This window comes from Canis lupus, chromosome 10 (genome assembly GCF_048164855.1).
Source record: "Canis lupus baileyi chromosome 10, mCanLup2.hap1, whole genome shotgun sequence".
In the NCBI taxonomy this organism is placed as follows: domain Eukaryota; kingdom Metazoa; phylum Chordata; class Mammalia; order Carnivora; family Canidae; genus Canis; species Canis lupus.
In genome coordinates this window covers 55,232,168-55,254,992 of record NC_132847.1, presented here as the reverse complement: position 1 = coordinate 55,254,992, position 22,825 = coordinate 55,232,168, and the positions used below count along the sequence as shown (strand labels likewise).

The window sequence follows — 22,825 nt, the reverse complement described above, 5'->3', positions numbered from 1 at the left end:
AAAACACCAAGATGAATCACTGATAAAAAGGAAAAATACCTTATACAAATCTAACTAGATTTGTCACAAAATAATTTGCAGCAAGCCTACTGATTAAAACACATATAATTCCTTTCTGAAGTTTTGCAGGCTTGGTGACATGAATCCAACGAACAACAAAAATGTCAAAATGGTATAAATATGTCTAAAAGCAGTTTACTTTTCCCTTTCATATTTTCAAAAACACTTTGATTTCCAACAAAGTATTAGCATCTCATATACTCCTAACTAGCGATTTAAAATAATTATAGGTTTATGATACTTGACAAGATTTCTCTAGTTCTAGTATTAGTACTTTTAAATTACTTTTTTCTTTACTAAAATTCCATGTCTTATTCTTATTTCACAGTCTAATCACTGAAAATCTAACAAATCAACCATTAGCATATTTTATATATTTATCTTAAGTTTTCACAATTTAAAATTTTCTACCTTTAAATTTAAAGGTAGAACTCCAATTAATTTCATCATTATTTAAAATTAAAATGTCCACATATTCTGTATGTTAAAAGCCAACAGATGTCCTAATAACACAAAGAAATAAAATTATACACACCAAAACATACTTTGTCTCTATGGCAAAATATCAAAATTAATTTCACATAATTCAATTTCTGTGCTGTTACAATTTTAGCTATCATATTAACAAAATCAAACAAGTACCATAGTCAAAGATCCATTAACTGAACACTATGACTTCAATGAACATTAGCAATTAGCCTAAAGGCATTGTTTTATTAATTTTGTAAAGGCTTAAATTAATTTAGGATAAAGATTAGAGTTGAAATTTTAATATCACAATCAAACTTTGTGAATATGTCAAAGCTTAAGTGAACTTTTAGAGAAAGAGAGTTCCACCCCTCTATGTTTTGAAAATTTGTAATTCCATATAAATCTCCACCTGTCAGGTGACAACATTTTGGGAAAGTTTTCTTTCTCTCCAGTTCTTGTTCTGTTCTCATTCCCTGTTATCTCTCTTTCAGAGTATATGATTTTTTTCAGGAAATAACAACAATCAACTAGAACACTGAAACACAAAAAAACCCTCAAACCTGCCTAGCAATCAGAGAACTACAAAATATTTCACAAACCCCTGTTTAAGGCTCTAATCAGAGTCTATTTTTCTAAACAGAAAACTAAAGCTAAAGTTTCCACACCATACAATGTAATTTTGCTCTCATTGGCTTACCTTCACAACATTTTCTGGCCTAAAAAAAGTATCAAGAATAAAAGTATTTCCATTATACTTGAATAGTTAATAGACATGTTTAGCCATTCTGTTTTAAAAGAATCTTCCACTCATTACCAAAAGAAAAACAGAGAGGGAGAACAACAACAAAAAAAAATCCTACAAAACGAGAGTTTCAAATAAAGACTGGAAAAGGCATCAAGCAATGACCTTAAAAAAAAAAAAAAAAAAAGTTGACTGACGATGGTCTGTGAAGTTTTTTAATAGCATGAAAGCACTTCAACCAGTTTGTTCTTCCCTTAATAAATTTCAGGTTTGGCTCTACAGGGCTCTCCTACTAATACTACAAACAATAAAATCTGTGCCGTGAGCTTTAAGAACTAATAACATTTTACACAAACATTTGCAAAACTACTAAAATGTGCTAACAGGAGGATTCCTTGTTATTTTCAAAGCTGCATACTTTCACAGTTGGGTCAATATCCATATCACAGATTATACCTTGATTCAATATGAATACTAAAATTATTCATATCTAAATATATTTTATAACAAATAATAAACCTGTTTTATAAGAAATAAATGTATTTTAGAGGTTATTTATGTTTCTCAATAATTACATCTGAACATTAAGTATAAAACATCTTTCAAAATACTGATCGGATTTAGGGAGAATAATTCTACAAAGTTATGAGGCTTCTATAACTATAATGAAAGAGCAGAAATTCAGAAGATCAACTGCCATGGAAAAACATAGCTATTAGACTATTAGGATACATTTTCTTCATAGTTTGAAACCTCCACTAATTTTAAAAGAAATTGCTTCTTGAGAAGTCATTTGATAGAAATCAAAATGTGAAATACAACTAACTAGAAAACAATAGTTACATGAAACAAAAATACAATAATGTTATTTGTTTCTTGGTAATAACAAATCCTATAAATCAGTTTCATAATCTTGGAACACTAAAATCCACAAGAAAATACTATAATTAGCAAACACAGAAAGAAGGCTTGCCCCTATCCCAATTTCCAAAGTACTCAACAGACACCCAGAAACAGAATTTTAGATACCTCACTGCCATGGTATATAATCAATTAAACAAACAAACAAACAACAACAAAAAAACCCTAAAATTATGCAGATCAAAATTAATTCTTCTTTCATCCTATTTATCAACATTAGAAAGTTCTTTTAGCCTTCACAACTCTTATATAACAACATCATTTTTCATGGTATATTAGAACTTATGCAATTTTTAAAATACCAAAATGAACCTCTTTATTATCTTACAGTATTTAATGAATACAAAATTCAGTTAAATAATGCTACTGCATGATGCACCCTCACAAAACAAATGCAAAATAGAAGTAACTCTTACCACATTAATTTCCTATTTTAAAGTCTTCAGATATTAATAAAAAAAATATTTTGGGGAGATGTTAGGACTAGAGACCTCTACTTTTCCCTTACAGCAGTAATAAAATACTCAATATTTAATTGCCACAGCACTTCTCCAAGGACTTAACATTCAGCAACATAAAGTTGTTTCATAAAACAAATTTCTTCACATAAGAAAAATAAGAATGTTTTGAAGGAATAAGCCTTCTAAGATCTGATCAAGTTAAACATGTAGGTTCCCAAGCAATGTATATTAATTGTCCATTTGCTTATATACATACCATAGACAACAAAAATTGAATGTAAGAGAAATCACGTATCAGATAACAACTGATTTCCTATGACTATCTTGAATACACAGTAATATTTAAATTAAAATTTTGTAACAGCTACCTACAGCTAATTAGTATTTCTATTTACTTAGTTCAACTATAACATTTTTATTCCAACAGTGGAGCAACTGTAAATAGAAAATTTGGGGATTAATAATTTTCTGTCAATTTCATGCATAAAGCTAACGTATCTTTTGAGCTTCTCAATGGCTCAAAAATTAAATTGCTACTGTTATTAAGAAAACAAAACCAAGAACAAAATTAGTTTTTCCTTGCTAGTCCCCATGGATCTAAGTCCACACAATAATTCTTCCCAATCTGCAAAACAAAACAAAACACAAATAGATGGGCTAAGGAAGAAAGATCAAAACAAAGAAACAAGTTTAAAAAAAACAACAACAAAAAACCCTCTTTCCCTTTAGCAATCAACAAAATAACAAAAAAGAAAAAGTGGAAAAGTCACCCAGAATATATGACCATGTAAGCATGGGCACTCTTGCAGAAAACCAAGTCTGCAACCCAAAGCCATGGGAAATTTAAATTAGAGCAAAGGCCACAATAGGCAGGGAAATCTGAAAGATAAAAAGGGACCTGCTGAGGTTGCAGGTATGCTACTAAAGATCTTTCAAGATTTCCAAACAAACTTTATTAGTCTTACTCATTTTAAAAAATAATAAATAATAACTGTATCACATTCCAGTTTTCCCCCACTTAAATCAAAACATACATATGTATGTGATATATCTAAAGAAAGAGAAAGAATTTTCATTGCTTAATACGGAGAATCAGCAAATCAAATTTGCTTCACAACTCTCTTTCTATATTTAAATAATGTTAAAGCAATTTAAAAATTTAACAAAAGGAAGAAAAGTCAGAGATAAGACCCTTCACTGCTGATGGTAACCTAAGTGGTAGCACAATCACACAGCTGAACACAACTTTTCTTTGCCCTGCCAAAAACTATATGTCAAAGTTAGTTTAACTAAGACAGCTTGAAAATTAGATCATCTGCGATACAACCATCACGTTTCATCGGTTAAATCCAACATTAAAAAAAAAAAAAAAAAAAGTCCCAAACAACATCTCAAACAGAAGAATTAAGGGACTTTGACAACAACCAAGACAGTTATGGTTTTAAAGAACTAATAGAAGTATTCTACAACTTAGGACCTGATAGATTTTTACCAGTAACTCACCTATCCAGAAACATTTAGATTGAATACTATGAACTTTTGTAGGGAAATATTTCATAGACATTAAAGCCAATAATATTGGATTAAAATAACAATTTATGGCAATATTTAAGTCACATTTATTCTCCCACAAAATTTATTATTTTTATTTTTATTTTTTTAATTTATATTATTTTTAAAGCAAACCAAAAGAGCTGGAGTAGACACAGATTATGGAATAACCTTCATTAAGGCTATTAATATTAATTATACAGGAGTGAGGTAATTTTTCAAATACTTATTAGAACAATGAAATTTTACTGCCAATTAAAATCTTCCTTAAAAGTGGAAAGTAATGCTATTTCTAAGTAAAATTGACAAAAGTTCATTTTTGTTCAAATCAGACTATGTAACACTAATTAGTGACTAATACAATATAAGGAGTAACTTACAGGATTGATGTGGTTTCACATTTTTTTCTTTAAAACCTTCATTCAGTTAAATTTATACACCATTTTCTTCCATGTCCTGAATTCCTCTCACCTGACTTTTCTAAGCATGATTTTTCAATTACTTTAACAATCTTATTTATCAGCCATAACCAGTCTATTTCCTACATCTTTAGAATTCCTCATTAGCTACAAATGTGGAAAGAGTACTGAAAAGTTTTCTAGAAATTTGGGCTTTTCCTCCCTAGAGCAGATAATTCTGTTACAGGCACACTGAGTTACAAAGCAAAATCAAATGTGACCTACGTACTTCAAGGGAATTGCCAATAAAAACACTTTTTCTCAATAAATAGCTCTAAACAGACATTCTTTCATCTTGAGGTAATTACAAGTTAACTACATATTTAGGCAAAAGGTGTGGGGGGGTATCATTTTCTCATTATAGAATTATGCTGTCTTCTCTTAAATGTATTTGCAAAAGATGAGGATAACAGCAGATGCTCCAAATCTATAGTTAACTAATTTTCAAAACTATGTCAAAAGCTGAAATTATAAGGTAAAAATGTCATAAAAATAAAAATTACACATTTAGCAGACAAGATCCACTTTTAAATAATCTATTATTATGCTGCCTTTATATCTGAATCCAAATCTGTATTACAAAAATATTTTATCCCCAGAATTACATCTCTATCCAGAGTTAATACTATCAGATCAAGAGTCAAACATTAAAAAAAAAAAAAAAAAAAAAGTCAAACACTAAAAACAAGTCAAATCTATTCCATTACATATTCGTAAGTACATTTGTATAATTTAAAAAGAAAATGTATCCTTACACATGGTGGATGCTCAATTAAAGTATTTATTTCTTTATTATCAGAAGAATCAACAACAATCTGGCAAGTAACTCAAAATGCCAAAAACTTGACCAGGACAATAATTTATAACAAAGGTAAACAATGAATGAGAAAGTAAAAATTTTTGGCTGAGAAAATTCCATTAAGTCAATACTTTTACTTCATAAAGTGTTAACAACCAAGAGCACATTAGCAAGAGACTAGTAAATTATTTTGAAATTAAATATAAATTTAGCAGTCTTAAAAACAGGATCTCCTACTTAGAGACATGAATGGCCTTCATTCTTACAAGAGAAAAAAGAGTAAATGCTCTCCATTCTGTACTTCTTTCGAAAAATGTTTTACACTCTAATCATATGTAATTAACATCAAATTTACTTTCTGACCATAAAAATACACTGTCTATAAATTACTTCTTACACCAGTGATCACTATATGCAATAGATTATTTTTACAGCAAACAGCTATACGAAAATTACATTTCAACACTCTTTACCCAGACATCAGGATTCAAGTTCCTATGACCTGTAGATAAGAATGAAAATGTTGCCTGCCCATCTAATTTTATGATTCTCCATCCCCTCCAAAAATGTAAAACTGTAGCTGATAAATAATACTTGAATGGCAACTAAACCAAGTCATTAGTTCAATAAATGTACATTATGTTATTTTCATATTAAGCAGTTTCCAATAAATTTAATATCTTACATGAAAATCAAATCGGTTTCTAAAAGAAATGTCAAAAAAAGGGGCAAAATTTAATTCCCTTCCTAAGTACTTATCACTGTTGTAAAGAAAAGCTACTGTAAATGAGTTTAGACTAAAAGTCATAAACTGACTTTGGAAGAATGCATACCTAAATTGCTGATCAAAAGCGAAATCACAGAAATTAGCAACATACAATATCAACATTCCAAAATGTTATTAAAATCCAACCCAAAGCTGCCTTAGCATTTCTGGAATTTCTAATGAGATTTTCAGTCTGCTGAACAATGGCCATAAAAGGCTTTCAAACTTCACTCCATTCACAAGTAAAGTTGAAATTGAACATTTTTATTTCTTCTCTCCCTATGACAACTTCACCATGGAACAGTGAATAACACAGCTCAAGTCATTATGCTAATTAGAAATTAAATAAAAAGATGCCCTTACAATAGTTAAGTGTAAGGTGACATGCTACAACTAGAGACACAGTTCAAAAGCAGCTTTACGAATTGTGTAGTACAGGCTTACAAATGCTGAAAACATCAGGGAGGGAGCTCCTTGATGTTCTCGGTGACTGGAACTCTTAAGCATGTGGCCATTTTTCAATTATAAGGCAGAAATTAAACTATACATCAATGAGAAATATGTCAAATGGCAACCCACCCTTATGACCTAAAAGGCCGTAAGAGCTTCAAGAAACTGTATTTATTGAAATTAAGCAGACTTGTTATCTGATGAATGCAGAAAGGGGGTGGGGGGGGGGGGGGAACACTACCTTAAAAGATCTAAAGAGAACTAAAAGCAAAGTTTAATTTATTAATGTTCCCAAACTAACCCAATGTGTTAAAAGACAGTAAAGAACACAATCTATGAGGAGCCCAAGTTTTATTTTAAGGTGTGTTCTACTTTGAACAGTCCTTCATAAAATATATTTTTAAAATAGCTGGTCAAGTCCTTTGACTAACCTTATAGCACCTGACCCACTTGAGGGATTTTTTTCTACCTGCCATAAAATATCCAATTTTTTTTTTAAAGGAAAAGGAGGAAATACACAAGCAAAAATCAGGTAGAAAACACTGGAACAAAATAACAACCAAAAAAAAATCTTCCAACAGCATTCTGAACACATATAAAAAACATATACAAAACCTAAATACCCTTTCTCATTTAGGCTGAGGCAGTTCCTAAAAAGACATGCTATTAAAATATTTAGTCATACCAAGACACATATTAAACCATTACTTTAGCATTAACGGTACCATACAGACTTAAGTTCTATTAGGGTTTTCAGCTTCTATTCTTCCTCCTTGCACTTACCCTGAACTAAAAATTCTATGCATTCTTCAGGACTCAGTTCAAAAGGCTACTTTCCAATTCAGTCTTGTACTTTGCCTATCTAAATATTTTTAAGTCTATTACATTCACCTGGAAATGATTTTGTAATGTGCTGGAGCATCGCTTGGATTTGTAGAAATGTATTTAACTCTGGCGTTACAGTGAACTTTCCATACTGTCAGGCATTTTATGGCTTCTAGAGGCAGGAACTACATAGCCCAACACCTAATGGTATAGTAACTTGTACATTGTACATATCCAATAAGTAATCATTGGACATATTTTAATAATTTAGATTTAGTTTAACTAAAAATGTCACCAAATCGAATACAATTTATTTAAGGAAAGCGCCATACTAGAGATATGTTCAAAAGCAACTCTCACAAAAAAAGCTGAGAACCTGCAATTGAAAATACCAAGTGGAAACTATATGCCCATACTTGCTACAGTCATCTTGCAGTTAGAGTTTAGTCAAAACATTTTCCTACTACATTAATTTAGTCTAACCACTGTCCACTTTATCTTATAAGTTTAATAAAATGAAATTATTTTACCAATAATGAGATTAAGTTACCCAAAGTCACAGCTAGGCAACTGAGGAGCTGTAACAGACATAATAACTACCACTAATTGAGAGCCTGTAGGTTACCTCATTCAGAACTCAACTTTAAACTGAGACCCAAGGGATGAGTAGGTATCTACCAGGCAAGGTAGAAAGTGATCCAGGTAGAAAAAAGCACCATTTGTAAAGACCCAGATGGAGTAAAATATGACCTATCTGAAAAACTGAAATTCAAATAGGTAACCCACTCTACTCAAATTTTAATTAGTTATCAAGTCTTGGTTGAGTGCTTAATAAATGCCAAGGATTCAGCAATTACCTGTAGATGAGTTCTTCATCCTCTGAAATTGTATCCAAAACTTTTATGTGCATATTTTGGGGGTGTAAAGGGACTTGATACATAAACAACTACAACACTGAGGCAGCTGGCTGACTCAGCCAGTAGAGCATGCCACTGTTGATCTTGGGGTCATGAATTCGAATTCCACATGGGAGACTGGGTTTATTTTTAAATATATATATATATATATATATATATATATATATATATATATATATATAAAACCATATATATATACACAAAGTATATAGTATATATTCACATATATGTAAAATATATATACATACACATATATATTATATATATATATACATACACACACACACTTACTGCACTAAGTCACTGAAAGTCATTATTTTACTTCAATTTCAAAAGCCATGATTTTACTTCAATCAAGTCATAATTTCACTTCATGTAGTAGTTCTATGTAAAGAGCATTATGCTATATGCAAAAGTAGGACTTCAATTAAATTCACCTAAGATTAACTAGATTATCCACTATGTGCCAAATGCTGATAAACTAAAGAAACAATGTGTCAAACTGTACATACTGAATGAGCTGTATGTTAATGTAAAATTCTATACCATAACAGTTACATACTAGGAACTAATACAGCTTCAACTCTTAAACATGCTATATTCTTCATTCTTCACAAGTTATTTCCTTTTAATATCTGAATCTAATTTTTTGCTAAATCTGAATCTTTTAAAATTACTAAATGAGAAACAAACATTAAGGCCAGTACTAAGTATAAAGCATGCTTGTCGGGCGGCCCGGGGGGCTCAGCGGTTTAGAGCCCCGGGTGTGATCCTGGAGTTCCAGGATCAAGTCCCACGTTGAGTTCCCTGCATGGAGCCTGCTTTCCCTCTGTCTGTGTCTCTGCCTCTCTGTGTCTCTCATGAATAAAAAAAATAAAATCTAAAAAAAAAAAAAAAAAAAAATGCTTCTGAAAGTGCAGTTAGACTATTACACACGTGTTTAAAAATTTTTTTTTTAAGATTCTATTTATTTATTCATGAGAGACACAGACGGAGAGAGAGAGAAGCAGGTTCCATGCAGGGAGCCCGACATGGAACTCAATCCCAGGTCCCCAGGATTACACCCTGGGCTGAAGGTGGCACTAAACCACGGAGCCACCCAGGCTGCCCTAAAATATATTTTAAGACTATAAAAGTATTCTATTCATCAAGTATTTTAAATTACTATTCATTCACTTCTAAAATGTATTTGTTACATGCCTAATGTATCCAGCTCAGAGTAGTGCAGACAACCCAAAAATAGTCCACAGTCCTAGAAATGAGGACTATCTTTATTACATACTACTATGGACTAATCTTCAGGTTATACTGTTAACAGGAAAAAAACAAAAAACAGTAGAGCAAAGTGTGGATAGTATACTACTGTCTAAGAAGGAGGAGAAAGAATACAAAGATATATATATATTTGCTTACATTTTTTAATATAAAAACAAACCATCAATTTTCTCTGGACAATTATCCGTAAGGGGAATGGCAAGAATAGGGTGAAGACTAGACAGAAAGTAGACTTCTCTGAATAAATTTTACCTTGTCTTGTTGACTTAAATTTGGAAACTTATAAACATTTTACATAATTACAAAACAAATTAAATTTTTAAAAGGCAATACTGAAAAATAAGCATATCCAAAGCAAAATGAAACCAGTAATCCATTCATGTATCTAGTTTATAGCATAATCACAGGGAAAGAAACCTGAATTTAATCAAGCTTCCAGCTTTCACTACCAAGTCACATGAAACACAGAGAACAGAGGATTATGTTAAACAATACCACAAAATTCAGACTATAGGACAACCAATCCAGTTAATACAACACATAAATTTCAAGGAAGAAAAAAAAGAATAAAGAAATAAAGATGAATCTATAGATAAAAGGACACTTAGGTTATCAATCAATTATAATAAATGGATCTGATTCAAATAAACTGTAAGAAAAAAAAAAAAAAATGAAGGGCCAGGATAGTAAATCTGAATGCTGACTGGGTTGTTTATTGTTTTTTAATGTAAGTTCCACACCCAGCATGGAGCCCAATGTGGGCCTTGAACTCACAACCTGAGATCAAGACCTGAGGTATGATCAAGAGTCAGATACTTAACTTACTGCCACCCAGGCACTCCTGACAGGGTATTTAATAATAAAAAAATTATTGGTAATTTGTTTAGTATGATAAGGATATGATTATGTTTCTTAAGAACTTTTACCTTTTTAAAAAAAATCTTTTATTTATTTATTCATGAAAAACACAGAGAGAGATGGAGAGACACAGGCAGAGGAACACAAAGAGCCCAATGTGGGACTTGATCCAGGTACTCCACGATCACACCCTGAGCCGAAGGCAGACCCTCAATTGCTGAGCCACCCAGGCATCCCAACTTTTACCTTTCGTAAATACACACTAAAATATATATATATGTGAATGAATGAATGAAATGATATGTCTGTGATGTGCTTCAAAATAATACAGGGCATGCAGCCAAAATTGAGAAAAGACTAGTCATATAAACTGGTTTATAAGACACTAAGTCCATTATAACATTCTATTTTTATATACTTTTTTAAGGTTTTATTTATTTATTTGAGAGAGAGAGTACGAGCAGGGGGGAGCAGCAGGCAGAGGGAGAGCGAGAAGCAGGCTCCCAGCACCTGGGATCATGACCTGAGCCAGAGGACGCTTAACCAGCTGAACCACCCAGGTGCCCCAATACTTTAAAATCTCCATAATAAAAAATTTTAAAAAGCTAATAATTACTCCTAGGGCTACTAATACTTCCCTATGCAGGAAAATAAGTGGCTGATTATTCCTCTATCATTCCTAAAATACTTATTGTCTCTTCCCATCAGTTGGCTATCTTGTATAATAATCCTTCCCCAACCTGAGATCCTCCTTACAAATTAAGAAACATGCTGATTTCCTTTGGTGCATCTTTTTCTTCAACCAGGAGATCTACCTTCCTAATACATGAGAATTGCAAGTCACTTGAACTGGAGATAAAAAAGGAAAGTAAAGGGTGAGAATTTCAAAAAGGAAAACAAATCACTGTTTTATAAAGAAGGCACTGTTATATAAAGAAGCCTTAGGAAAGAGTAAAAGAAAGTGAAGGAAAAGAAGTCTAGATTTCAGAAATAAATTCCTATATCCCTCAGTAGAGAGAGCAGAAAGCCAGATACAACAGGCACAGAGGCCTATGTTTTGGCATGAATTTATTACAAGCAAAATCCTCTTCATAACACTGCATGAACTGAAGAAGGCTAGGCTGAGCAAGTTATGTAAGTATTACAGCTCCAAGGCCACAGTAGAACCTCAGGAAGCTAATCAAGAACTTCAAGTCCGGGGCGCCTGGCTGGCTCAGTCAATAAAGAATGTGACTCTTGATTTTGGAGTTGTGAGTCTGAGCCCCACACTGGTTGTAGAGATTACTTTAAAATAAAACCTTTTAAAGGGGTGGGGGGGCGCACCTGGGAGTTTAGTCATTCAGATGTCTGCTTTTGGGTCAGGTCATGATCTCAGGGTTCTGGGATCAATTAATATAGAAAACTAATATATATCAAGGAATTACTCAAAATATGATAGGGAGACTTCTGGGTATGGAAAAGACCTGCCCTCAAGGAGTCTGTAATCTCTTCTATCATACCAATATTTTAAGTATGCCATAGTTTAGAGGTTTGGGGAAGAGGAGCAGTATACCAAATAGCTACTGCTACTGTTTTAACAACCATCATTTCAAAAGTATATCAGAATTTCTACAAATTTCCACCAAGATGAAAAAATCTTCTCTGTAATGACTACTATATAAAACTGAACTCAGATCGATTTATGAAAAGGATAATAATGGTTAGAGAGTAATAGTACACACAGATAAACATCAGTACAGAATATACTGCTTATTAACTGAAAAGAAATAGGATTATGACATTAGCAGATCAAGGAAATAAAACAGGAGATATATATTTGAATATCTGTCAGAACTTATAAGAGTCAAGCCAAGTTAATACACAAAATTACACACTTTCTTTAAATTTGGCTGGAACAGGGATCCCTGGGTGGCTCAGTGGTTTAGCGCCTGCCTTTGGCCCAGGGTGCGATCCTGGAGTCCTGGGATCAAGTCTCGCATCGGGTTCCCGGCATGGAGCCTGCTTCTTCCTCTGCCTGTGTCTCTCTCCCTCTCTCTCTCTCTATGTCTATCATGAATAAATAAAAAAATAAAATATCTTAAAATAGAAAAAAGAAAGAAAGAAAGAAAGAAAGAAAGAAAGAAAGAAAGAAAGAAAAGAAAAGAAAAGAAAAGAAAAGAAAAGAAAAGAAAAGAAAAGAAAAAAGGAAAGGAAAGAAAAAAGGAAAGGAAAGGAAAGGAAAGGAAAGGAAAGGAAAGGAAAGGAAAGGAAAGGAAAGGAAAGGAAAGGAAAGGAAAGGAAAGGAAAGGAAAGGAAAGGAAAGGAAAGGAAAAGAAAAGAAAAGAAAAGAAAAGAAAAGAAAAGAAAAGAAAAGAAAAAAAGAAAAGAAAAGAAAAAAAGAAAGAAAAAGAAGAAAGCAAGCAAGCTGGAACAAAAAAACAAATCCTAGGCGCAAAGGGATAAATTTCAATATGGGTAAGAGAAATATACACTGAATGTAAGGAGTCAAGAATTACCTGGAATTACTTAGGTCTTGCATCTAATTACTAACGTTACTATTACTAATGTTACTAATGTTGCAGAAAAGGTATTACAAATGTATACACGCATACACACTAAACTTTAAGAGAATATATACCTATAAGAATCAGTTTCTTTAAAAACTCTAAGTGGAAGAAAAGATACAAGGAGAATCTGATGCAAAAAACAGCCATACTAGAGGCATCTGGGTGGCTCAGTCGGCTGAGTTTCCAACTCTTGATTTCGGCTCTGGTTGTGATTTCAGGGTCATGGGGTTGAGCCTTGAGTCCAGCTCTGCACTGGGCATGAAGCCTGCTTGAGATTCTCTCTCTCCCTCTCCTTCTGCCCCTCTCCACCTGCTCTCTCCCTCTCTCTCTAAAATAAAATAAAAGCTATACTAGAAATACATAAGCCAATATAAGCAACAAGTATAAAAAACGAAATACTAAGAGAAAAAACTATAATAATGAAGAGCATACTAGCACCTCAAAATAGAAATATGCAACATCACAAGTCATTGTTAAAAACAACGCAGTTAAATGGACCTCTCATACATACATTACTGGTGAGAATGTATAATGGTGCAGCCATTGCAGAAAACAGTTTGGTGGTTCCTCAGAAAGTAAAACATAAAAATCCCAGCTATACTGGGGGCACCTGAGTGGCTTGGTCATATGCGCAACAGACTCTTGGTTTTGGCTCAGGTCATGATCTTGGGATCATGGGATCGAGCCCCAAGTCAGGCTTCAAGCTCAGAGGGAGTCTGCCCCGCTCTCCCCCTCTCCCTCCCCACTTTGGTCCTTCCCCCTACTCACATTCTAAAATAAATAAATAAATCTTCAAAAAAAGAAAGAAATCCCAGCTATTTATTCTTAGGTATATACCCAAAATAATACCCAACATAGATATTCAAACAATACTTATACATGAATGTCACAGTAGCACTATTCATAATAGCCAAAAGGTTGAAATAACCCAAATGTCCATCTACAGATGATTGGATAAACAAAATGTGGTATAACATCCAATGGAATATTATTCAGCCTTGAAAAGGAATGAAGTACTGATACATGCTACAATACATATACACCTCTAAAACATTATGCTAAAAAAGAAGCCAGACACAAAGGTCATATATTACATGATTCTATTTACATGAAATATCCAGAATAGGTAAATGCATAGATACAGAAAGCAGATTAGTAGTTGCCAGGGTCTGAGAGAAGAAGGAATAAAGAGTTCTATGGGTGCAGGGTTTCCTTTGTATATACCAAAAATGTTTTAGAACTAGATAGATCTGACAGTTCCATAACACTGTAAATATACTAAATGCCACTAAATTGAGCACTTTAAAATGGTCAACTTTGTGTTATATTAATTTCACCTCAATAAAAATAAACACAAATATCCCCTCTTCCAAAAGTACAGTTCAAGAACAAGCATGTTTATTGTCTTCTTGTGACACAAAAACACTACAACTGTTTGCCAGATTTCTTGATATACCTAATTACCAACCTTCTCTTCTTCACTCCGATAAAACATACCTGACTAAATCTATCATTCCCTTCCTTTTAGAATCCTCACTTTCATATGGCTCAGGTCCCCTTTACCTCCTTTTCATGACCCCTCATTAATCTCTTTCATTTTGCCCTGAGAAACCCTCGTTCTACCGTGAACCACTTCACAGTCAACCTGCTCCTCTTTCTGCAGAAAAATAATCTTTCATTTCAATGTATCAAACTTTCAGTATATTAAATCTGAAATGACAATAAGACAACCAAATGGAAAAATCAGCGAGGTAGACAAGGGAAACCTGAGTTCAAGAAGAGTGACTCCTCCTCATGAACACACTGGTGTCTGATGAAACTAGGAGTGATGTCAGGAGAAGGCAATTTAGAGAAAGACTGGGCGACATGCTTTTGATCTGCTGGACCTTCTCTAACCGTATGTATCACCCTGGATCATTTGGTTTCCATAATCTTCCTCCAGATTGCCAAGTATTATGGGGAAAAAGTTATGAAATCCTTCAAAGTAAATTCACTACAAGGTCACATTGTTTCAATTTTGACTGAATACTACTTCTAAGGAATCCTTTTATTTTCTTATTGATTTGCTGGCACAGTGATTTCCCAACTGTGAGCCTTAGACCCCTGGGGAACTGCAAGATTAGTGACCACAATGGGTGCCCAGAAGCATGCATTATAAGACATATACACACATACGTATTATTATTTTTCAAATGTGCAGATGTTGTGGTTAATAAAATACTATCATGTGAAAGAATACTAAAATAGTAGCTAATATGCATTTCTCAATTAACAAATATTAGAAATATAACTACAGTCATGGGGGACCCACAAATTGCTGTGAAGTTAAAAAAAAGTTGTCATCTTCAAATTCCTGGGAACCACTAAGAGTATTCCCACTAGCACTTAAACACACTTTCCACACGCTAAGCTTCTAAGTATCCCCTGCGCACTTCCACTCCTAATTCTGCTTTCATTTTCCCAAGAAAATCAAACACATCCTCATATATTCCCTCATCCTCAATCCATCTAAATTTATTCTTTCTTCTCTACCTCTATAAATATCTGAGAATTTAGAAGTTAATGGAGTGTCTCTTCCTAACTTTTAAGACAAATTCAGATATACACACCCGATCCCCTCTACTTGGCCCACTATCCCAATCCATCAAACAGGTTTAATCTCTCCTTCTTCAAAAGTTTTCCCCTCTACCTAAAAACATTATCAGATCTACCTTATTCTACTAAAACTTTACTTGATTCCACTTTATGTTCTAGCTACTACTCCATTTCTTTCCTTCTTTTTGCTGTCAACTTCTCAGGACTGACCTATGAAAGACTGAGTCAGCCACTTGTTTCTGTAGAGATTTTGTTGAAATAGCCACCCCATTTCTTTAGATATTGTGGATGCTTTCAAAGTTAAGTAGTTAGGAAATCCTATGATCTGGAAACTTAAAGTTTGTATCCTAAAAAAAATGTCTGTCAATCAATGGGGTTCCAAAGCATGACCTATATATTCAATGTCATCATTTCCTCTGAGAATAGGTAGGTACTACAAAAGGTTTTGGAGCACAGTAAAGGACCATGAGTAAAAGGGCATCTCAAGACTATTAGTTTAACAATAGTGTGCAGGGAAGATATAAAAGATCATTTAGAAAACTACTGCAAGAAACCAGGCATTAGGCATACAGGGAGAGGAACAAAAGGGACTTTTTAAAGAAATAAGCACCAAGACTATGTGACAAAGAAGACAAAGTTTGCACCAAAATTTCAGTCCTTGATGATGTGGTTCTAAGAATGTGCATTTCCTCCTATAGTTTACTGTAGACTTATAGCTCTTCAGACTCTCCTATCTTAGGGACTGTGGAGTTCCTAAAATCTCAATTTTAATTCCATATCCCCAGTTATCAGGCATTTCCCACATTGCTACCAGGCTATCTCAGGGGTAAGCAAATCACTTAGGAAGAGGTGGTCCCAACAGACTTGGCCAAATGAAAGCACAGGACCAATGTCAGAGATGAATGGAGTACTCACCTGTGGTACCAAGCAGAGAGATTGGGGACTAAGATTTCAGGTCCAGAACTGGCTCTAGCCAAACAGGAAGAAGCAGCTATGAATTTGTTTAGAGTAGAAGCAGAGTGTCTTTGATATTCTGACATACTCTTTCTGATGTTCAAACAGACCACCATTAGAGTAGCCACTGGTAAAAGTCTCATGAGAAACAAGCCAAAAAACAAGACCGAAAGGTGAGGAATTAAATGGAGCAGACCCTATTGGTCTTTTCTCTAGGAAAAGCAGTCTTCCTTATTAAAGATGGTACAACTTTTCAAAATGGTCAATATGATACTAACCTTCATTTACAGAGTTTTCACATCCCACAAGATTGAGAAGGATATCATCATCTTTATCATCAACTTCACATCCCAGCAGCATCCAGTTTTCCACATTATCACTTTCTGAAATGGTGCTCTCTTCCTCTTCACTTGAACTGACCTCTATAATCATGACCTCTCGGATTGTACCTGGCATCTCTTCAGGTTTAGGCTGCTCAATATTCCTCTTGCATTTCTTATCACTCAACTTATTAGAATGAAGAGATGCAGGAGGACTTTGGGTCTTTTCTTTTGCTTGGACTCTAAAATTCTTTCTTTTGCATCTGTAAATACTATCTTCATCAGACAAAGTGATTACCTCTGACCCATCTGAGAGCTGGATGACCTCACTATCTGAAAGGATAATTAAGTTCTTCTGATTTGGTTTACTACTGGGTGATTCAGAATTCCCAGAGTTCTTCTCTTCATGTTCTTCCTCTCTAATGATATTTTCAAGATCTTGGGCATAATGAACTTGGCTGTAGAGCTGAAATTCCACCTCACTATCAACACTCAGTTCACTAGATGACTCTTCACGATAAAGGTCATCCTCATACGCTTCTATGGTCTCATAACCACCAAACATCATGGAAAGTCAGTAACCTTGATGCTGTAAAAGAGAAAATAATAAGAGAACATATTTTAACAGCTCAGATCATGCCTGTTTAATGCATAACAATATCACCTTAGAGCTAACTTCTGTGAAGACCATCACTGTTCTCAATGACATATTAAAATACCTTTTTCTCTTATAATACCTTTTTTTCAAGAATTTATAAATCCTGTTATGACTAATAATATCCACCTCTCCCAAATAAAAATTACTATCAACAAATTGAGTTATAGTTATTAAAGGAAATATCTTATTTTGCAGGTATGCTAGAAAGAACAGGTTGATCCTCTACCTCATAGACCATTTTTTTCCTCTAAAATGTTAAAAAATTACAAGAATAGTTTAAGTCATTATTACATCCATTCTTCATCTCTTCCCTGGTTCTGGTTCTGCATTTCATCTTTTCAGGTATACAATCTCACATAGGAATATTACTTCAACTTTTTTTTTTTTAAAGATTTAGTTATTTGAGAGTGAGTAAGTGGGAGCACCAGGGAGAGAGAATCTGAAGCAGACTCCCACTGAGCACGGAGCCAAATGTGGGGCTCAATCCCACAACCCTGAGATCATGAGCTGAGCCTAAATCAAGAGTTGGATGTGGGATGCCTGGGTGGCTCAGCAGTTGAGTGCCTGACTTCAGCCCAGGACGTGATCCTGGAGTCCCAGGATCGAGTCCCACATCGGCCTCCCTTTGCGGAGCCTGCTTCTCTGTCTATCTATGTCTCTGCCTCTCTCTCTCTCTCTCATGAGTAAATAAATAAAATCTTAAAAAAAAAAAAAAAAAAAAAAGAGTGGGATGTTTAACTGACTAAGCCACCCAGGCACCACAACATTACTTCAACTTTGACTAAATTCACTACAGGAAACAATCATCATATTTACTGTTTCCGTGCAGATTTTTATTCTCAATTTAAAAATTAATCTCATGGCCTTTTTTATCCTTGACTAAAAGAACACATAAAAATATCTGATAAAAAAAAATATCTGATAAACCTTGGTTTACTTTTGTACTAGCAAAAAGATGTGTCTGAAAAACATACTAAGGACCTAAATAAAACTAAGGCAAAACTTCTAGCTATAGGAGCACTTTATTTTCCTATTGTGGGCATATTAAATCTTGCTCATCCTTCAACTCAATTTATTCCTTCCACTTCCTTTTTAGCTATAAAAATATAACTTAGAAACACCAGCTGTTCTTAAGTTTACCAATTCTCTCCCCAAAATGTCAGGGTGTTCTGATGGTAGTTTTGGTAATACAACCAGCTGACTCCAAGAACCAAATAAACAAGAGCCAAAATTGCACTACCATTATGCTGGAGGGTTTTTTTTTTTTTTTTTTTTTGTTAACAGAAATAAAGAAATAAACTTTCGTCATATACCTTAAACTTAGTCTTTTATATCAGGTATGCCTCAATAAAGCTGAGAGTAAAAATGCTAATTAAGTTCTGAGTTAACAATACTGTATTGTATACTTGAAATCTGCTAAGAAAGGTCTTAAAATGTTCTCACTGGGGGAGAAAAAAGGATGAATATATGAGGTGATGGATGTGTTAACTAATCTAAATGTGGTAGTCATTTCATATATCAAATCATGATGTTGTACACCTTAAACTTACACAATGGTATTTGTCAATTATATCTCGGGGGGGGGGGAAGAGAAATCAACTTTTAATGCCTTTTTCTTCTAAAAGCTACAATACACCTGTTCCCTTCTTGCAATGTCCTTTAAGTTGTTATGCTGTTGTCATACAAGTTAAATGTGGCTGTCTGAATGATAATGCTCATAGCATTTATCAGTTTATATTGAAATGTTAGCCTCAGAGGAATTCAAATAAAAGATGAATTCTTTCCTCTTTATTTAATAGGTAAATTAATTCTAAAAGAAGTCAAAGGAATTGTGCTTCCTTCAAAATCCTCACTGGATCCACACTGATAAAACATAAATAACATAATTCCAGTGCAGTACAGAAAAAAATTAAAAGAGCTAAATTACAGAGTTACATATTTGTACTACTCTTGGAGCCATCCCAAAGGAAAGGGATTAAGAGCCATGGCACACCTGTGAATGTATGCCAAAAATAAACTAAGAAATATAATAAAAACTGACTTTCTTGGGCCTAGGGGTTTATCTCTTTCCTTGAAATGTAGAAAAATGAATTTAACAATTTAGCCCCTATGGCCTTTAAGAGGATTTTGTACTTCTGTACTTGAAAATTGTGCTCAGCATAACTTGCTCTTTTCTTTACGTAGCTTATGTATGCCAGGGTTAAGGTTTGCCGGAGGCCATTTTGATTTTATGTTTATGTTACTACTTTAATTACATTCAAATGCATTTAATTTTTTTGAGTGTATACTCGCAGGACAAATATGAAATTAATATATATGTCTTGAACTAGAAGACTTTCTCAGCTTTTTAATCATTATACACAATTCTCAAGCATATTTAACTAGATGAGGTCCCCGTGAGAGCCACAAAATTTTAAGTCTCACATAGACCTTTCTGATTATCTCACAAACTCCTCAATTTTCACATAAGGAAATTAAGGATCCAAAGAGATAAGGAAGCCTATCCAAGGTTATGCAGCTGATTAAGAACACAGGACAGATTCACATTACCCTGGTTCTCAGCCAAGTATTCACTAAGATTTTTTTTTAATTTGAAAATATTTTGAAAAAAAAAAAAAAAACAAACAAACCTTCCTTCAAAGCTATATTTGCATTGGTTCTAACACCTTTACTTCAAAAATTTCTATTTCACTTCCTAGTGGAATATAGAAACTATAGAGGCATTTTAATTGAAAGGAAAAGCATACATCTGAATTTGTCAGTTTCCTATCAAGAACCTTATCAAGTTGGTACTCAGAATACAGCAATCCCATGATAAAAAAAAAAAAAAAAAAGATGGTTCCTATATAAGAACCTACAATACCAGATTGAGAATGAAATTTATCTATAAAATTAAAATGGCCTAACAAATATTAAACTGCAAAGCCTCTCACCATTCATAAGTGGGAGTAGCTTTTTCTCCTTCACTTAAAAATCTTAAACTATACAACTTACAGCTTATTTAGACTTTCCCATTTTACTATACTATTTTTAAAGCCAATACTTATGCTCTAATAGTCTACCAACTGGTCATTCCAGACCTTTTGCTTATGTTTCCTTTCAAAGAACTTTCAGCCTCAATGTTTCTTCTTGAGGACACAGGTATGTATCTCACCATTTACATAAAATGTATAGCTTAATTTTAAGTCCAATGCTCACTGGAAACTGATTAAGACAGCTGATTTTCAACTTTAAATTTTGGCATACTTAGCGAGCTCTCCTGACAGTGACACATTTGAAACACCACTGAGTCTAGTAATAAAATCTCTGTCCATTCTGGGGCAGCCCGGGTGGCTCAGCGGTTTAGCGCCGCCTTCAGCCCAGGGCGTGATCCTGGGAACCCAGGATCGAGTCCCACGTTGGGCTCCCTGCATGGAGCCTGCTTCTCCCTCTGCCGGTGTCTCTGCCTCTCCTCTCTCTGTGTGTCTCTCATGAATAAATAAGTAAAATCTTTAAAATAAAACAAAATCTTTGTCAGATCTTCACTATGAAGCAAATCTGACTGTGGTAGAGAATCCTAACGTGTAAAACACCACTCAAAAAAAAAAAAAAAAAAAAGGAAGCCAGAATACAAGATATTGGTGGGAGAAAATTATGTTAAATTTATTCAGACAAGTCCAGCTATTCTTGGTATACATAATCTTTGATGACAACGAATCCTATCTTAAAACACTTCCTTCACCTTTCTTAGCCCCTTCTTCCTTTTCCTACAGGGCACCTAAGCCTTGTGGCCACTTTATCCTCTTCACTTCACCCCTTCCAGAGTTCGCTCCCTCCTCTGATTATGGAAAACAGCAATCCTGAACTGTCTCCAAAGCGGAACGCTGTCTGGAATAGACACACAGCCCACTTGGAAGTCTTTGCATCGGACAAACTATTCAAAAACACAAAGTCAAGAGCTTTGCATGGGACCTGAATCCCTCAACTGCACGCTGTCGTTGGGAAACGCGCTCTGAGAAGCTTAATTTATTCATTGAGCCCTAAGATCTCCTGTGATCTGAAACAGAGGTAGTCTCAGCCTCAACAGGAGATTTCTAGAGTCCCCAGCGAGTCGGTGGAGCGGCGACTAGAGCAGAGGCCTGCGGATCCCCGGCCGGCGCTCCCACAGCACCTGCAGCTCTTCAAGTTGGAAGTTAACGGCGGGCTCACACGAAGTGAGGGATAAAGCAAATCTTAGCGAACACAGTCCGAGTCTCCCTGTTTTACATGGGGGAAGGGGCACAGCTCCCTAAATTTTTCTGGCCCCACGGCTGTGGCTGCTGCTTCTGACAGCAGAGGCAGGAGTTGGGACCGTCTGGTCCTCACAGGCCGGGCTCCCTCAGAGCGGCAGGACCTCCGCGTTTAACGGGATGACCGGCTTCCCTAAAAAAAGGGGGGGGGGGGGGGACTAGGGGAGGGGAGGTTTAACAGGCAGAAACGCCCCCTCTCCCCACCCCCCACCGAGGCCAGGGGCGGCCAGAGCTTTCTGACCCGCGACCTCGCCCTTGGCGGGGTGAGGAGAAGCGAACACCCCAGCCGGCCGGCCGAGCCGCGTGAGGTAGAATACGACTGAAGGGCCACAGCTGCACCCTGCCCGGAGTTGGGGGCAGAGCCGGGACGCGGAGGCCGGCCAGTGCACACGCGCTAGTTCCACACCCCAGCGGGAGCGACGGAGGGCGGGCAGGGGTCCCCCGGCCGCGGGCGGCTGGGGGTCCGTCACACACATACTCACTGCCGCGGCTGCGACCAGGAAGCACCAACCAGGAACCAAAACGCGTAGAGGGACGGGGAGGGGCGAGGACAAATGAGGTAAGGAAACCTCGTCCGCGCGGACCCGGGAGGAGGGAAGGCACTTCCGGGGAAAACACAGCTCCCGGGAGTCTTCTTCCGTCCCCGCCCACCCCGCGGGCCCTCTGTGCGCGTGCGTAATAACTGTTAACCCTTTCTCTCCCTCGCTGACTATCTCTTGGTTTGCCTTCTTTGCTTTGCTCCTTCGCCTTCATGACTTCTTTCAAAGATACGTAGGCAGCAGCTGTAATGGGGAACACTTGGTTTGGATCACTTGCACGCAGGAGATGCTAGTAAGTAGGCAAAACCAAGGGAGAGCTTGCACCCTTTCTGTGCCCACGAGGAAAACTACAATTCCCATGATGCCCCTGGGCGGGTTTCCGGATGGGCTC

The 22,825-nt window shown here is 35.4% G+C and overlaps 1 protein-coding gene and 1 long non-coding RNA gene across 4 annotated transcripts in view; both read right to left on the bottom strand.

Annotated features, from left to right (window-relative positions):
- Positions 1–16,920, bottom strand: part of LOC140641689 (uncharacterized) — a 178,956-nt gene extending 162,036 nt beyond the window's left edge. The window contains exon 1 of the long non-coding RNA XR_012038289.1: positions 16,611–16,920. This is a non-coding gene — a long non-coding RNA (uncharacterized lncRNA). The remainder of the gene's footprint in view (positions 1–16,610) is intronic.
- ZCCHC7 (zinc finger CCHC-type containing 7) overlaps positions 1–22,533 on the bottom strand; it is a 252,887-nt gene extending 230,354 nt beyond the window's left edge. The window contains exons 1-2 of one of the 3 annotated variants that reach the window (XM_072841968.1): positions 22,378–22,533; positions 16,928–17,558 (exon numbers count right to left, since the gene is read on the bottom strand). In XM_072841968.1, coding sequence (XP_072698069.1) covers positions 16,928–17,537 — 610 coding nt within the window. In that variant the 5' untranslated portion in view covers positions 17,538–17,558; positions 22,378–22,533. Of the gene's footprint in view, positions 1–16,927; positions 17,559–21,777; positions 22,279–22,373 lie in introns of those variants that run through there. The other 2 variants (XM_072841969.1, XM_072841970.1) reach the window with 2 other exon arrangements.
- Positions 22,534–22,825: the final 292 nt, after the last annotated feature.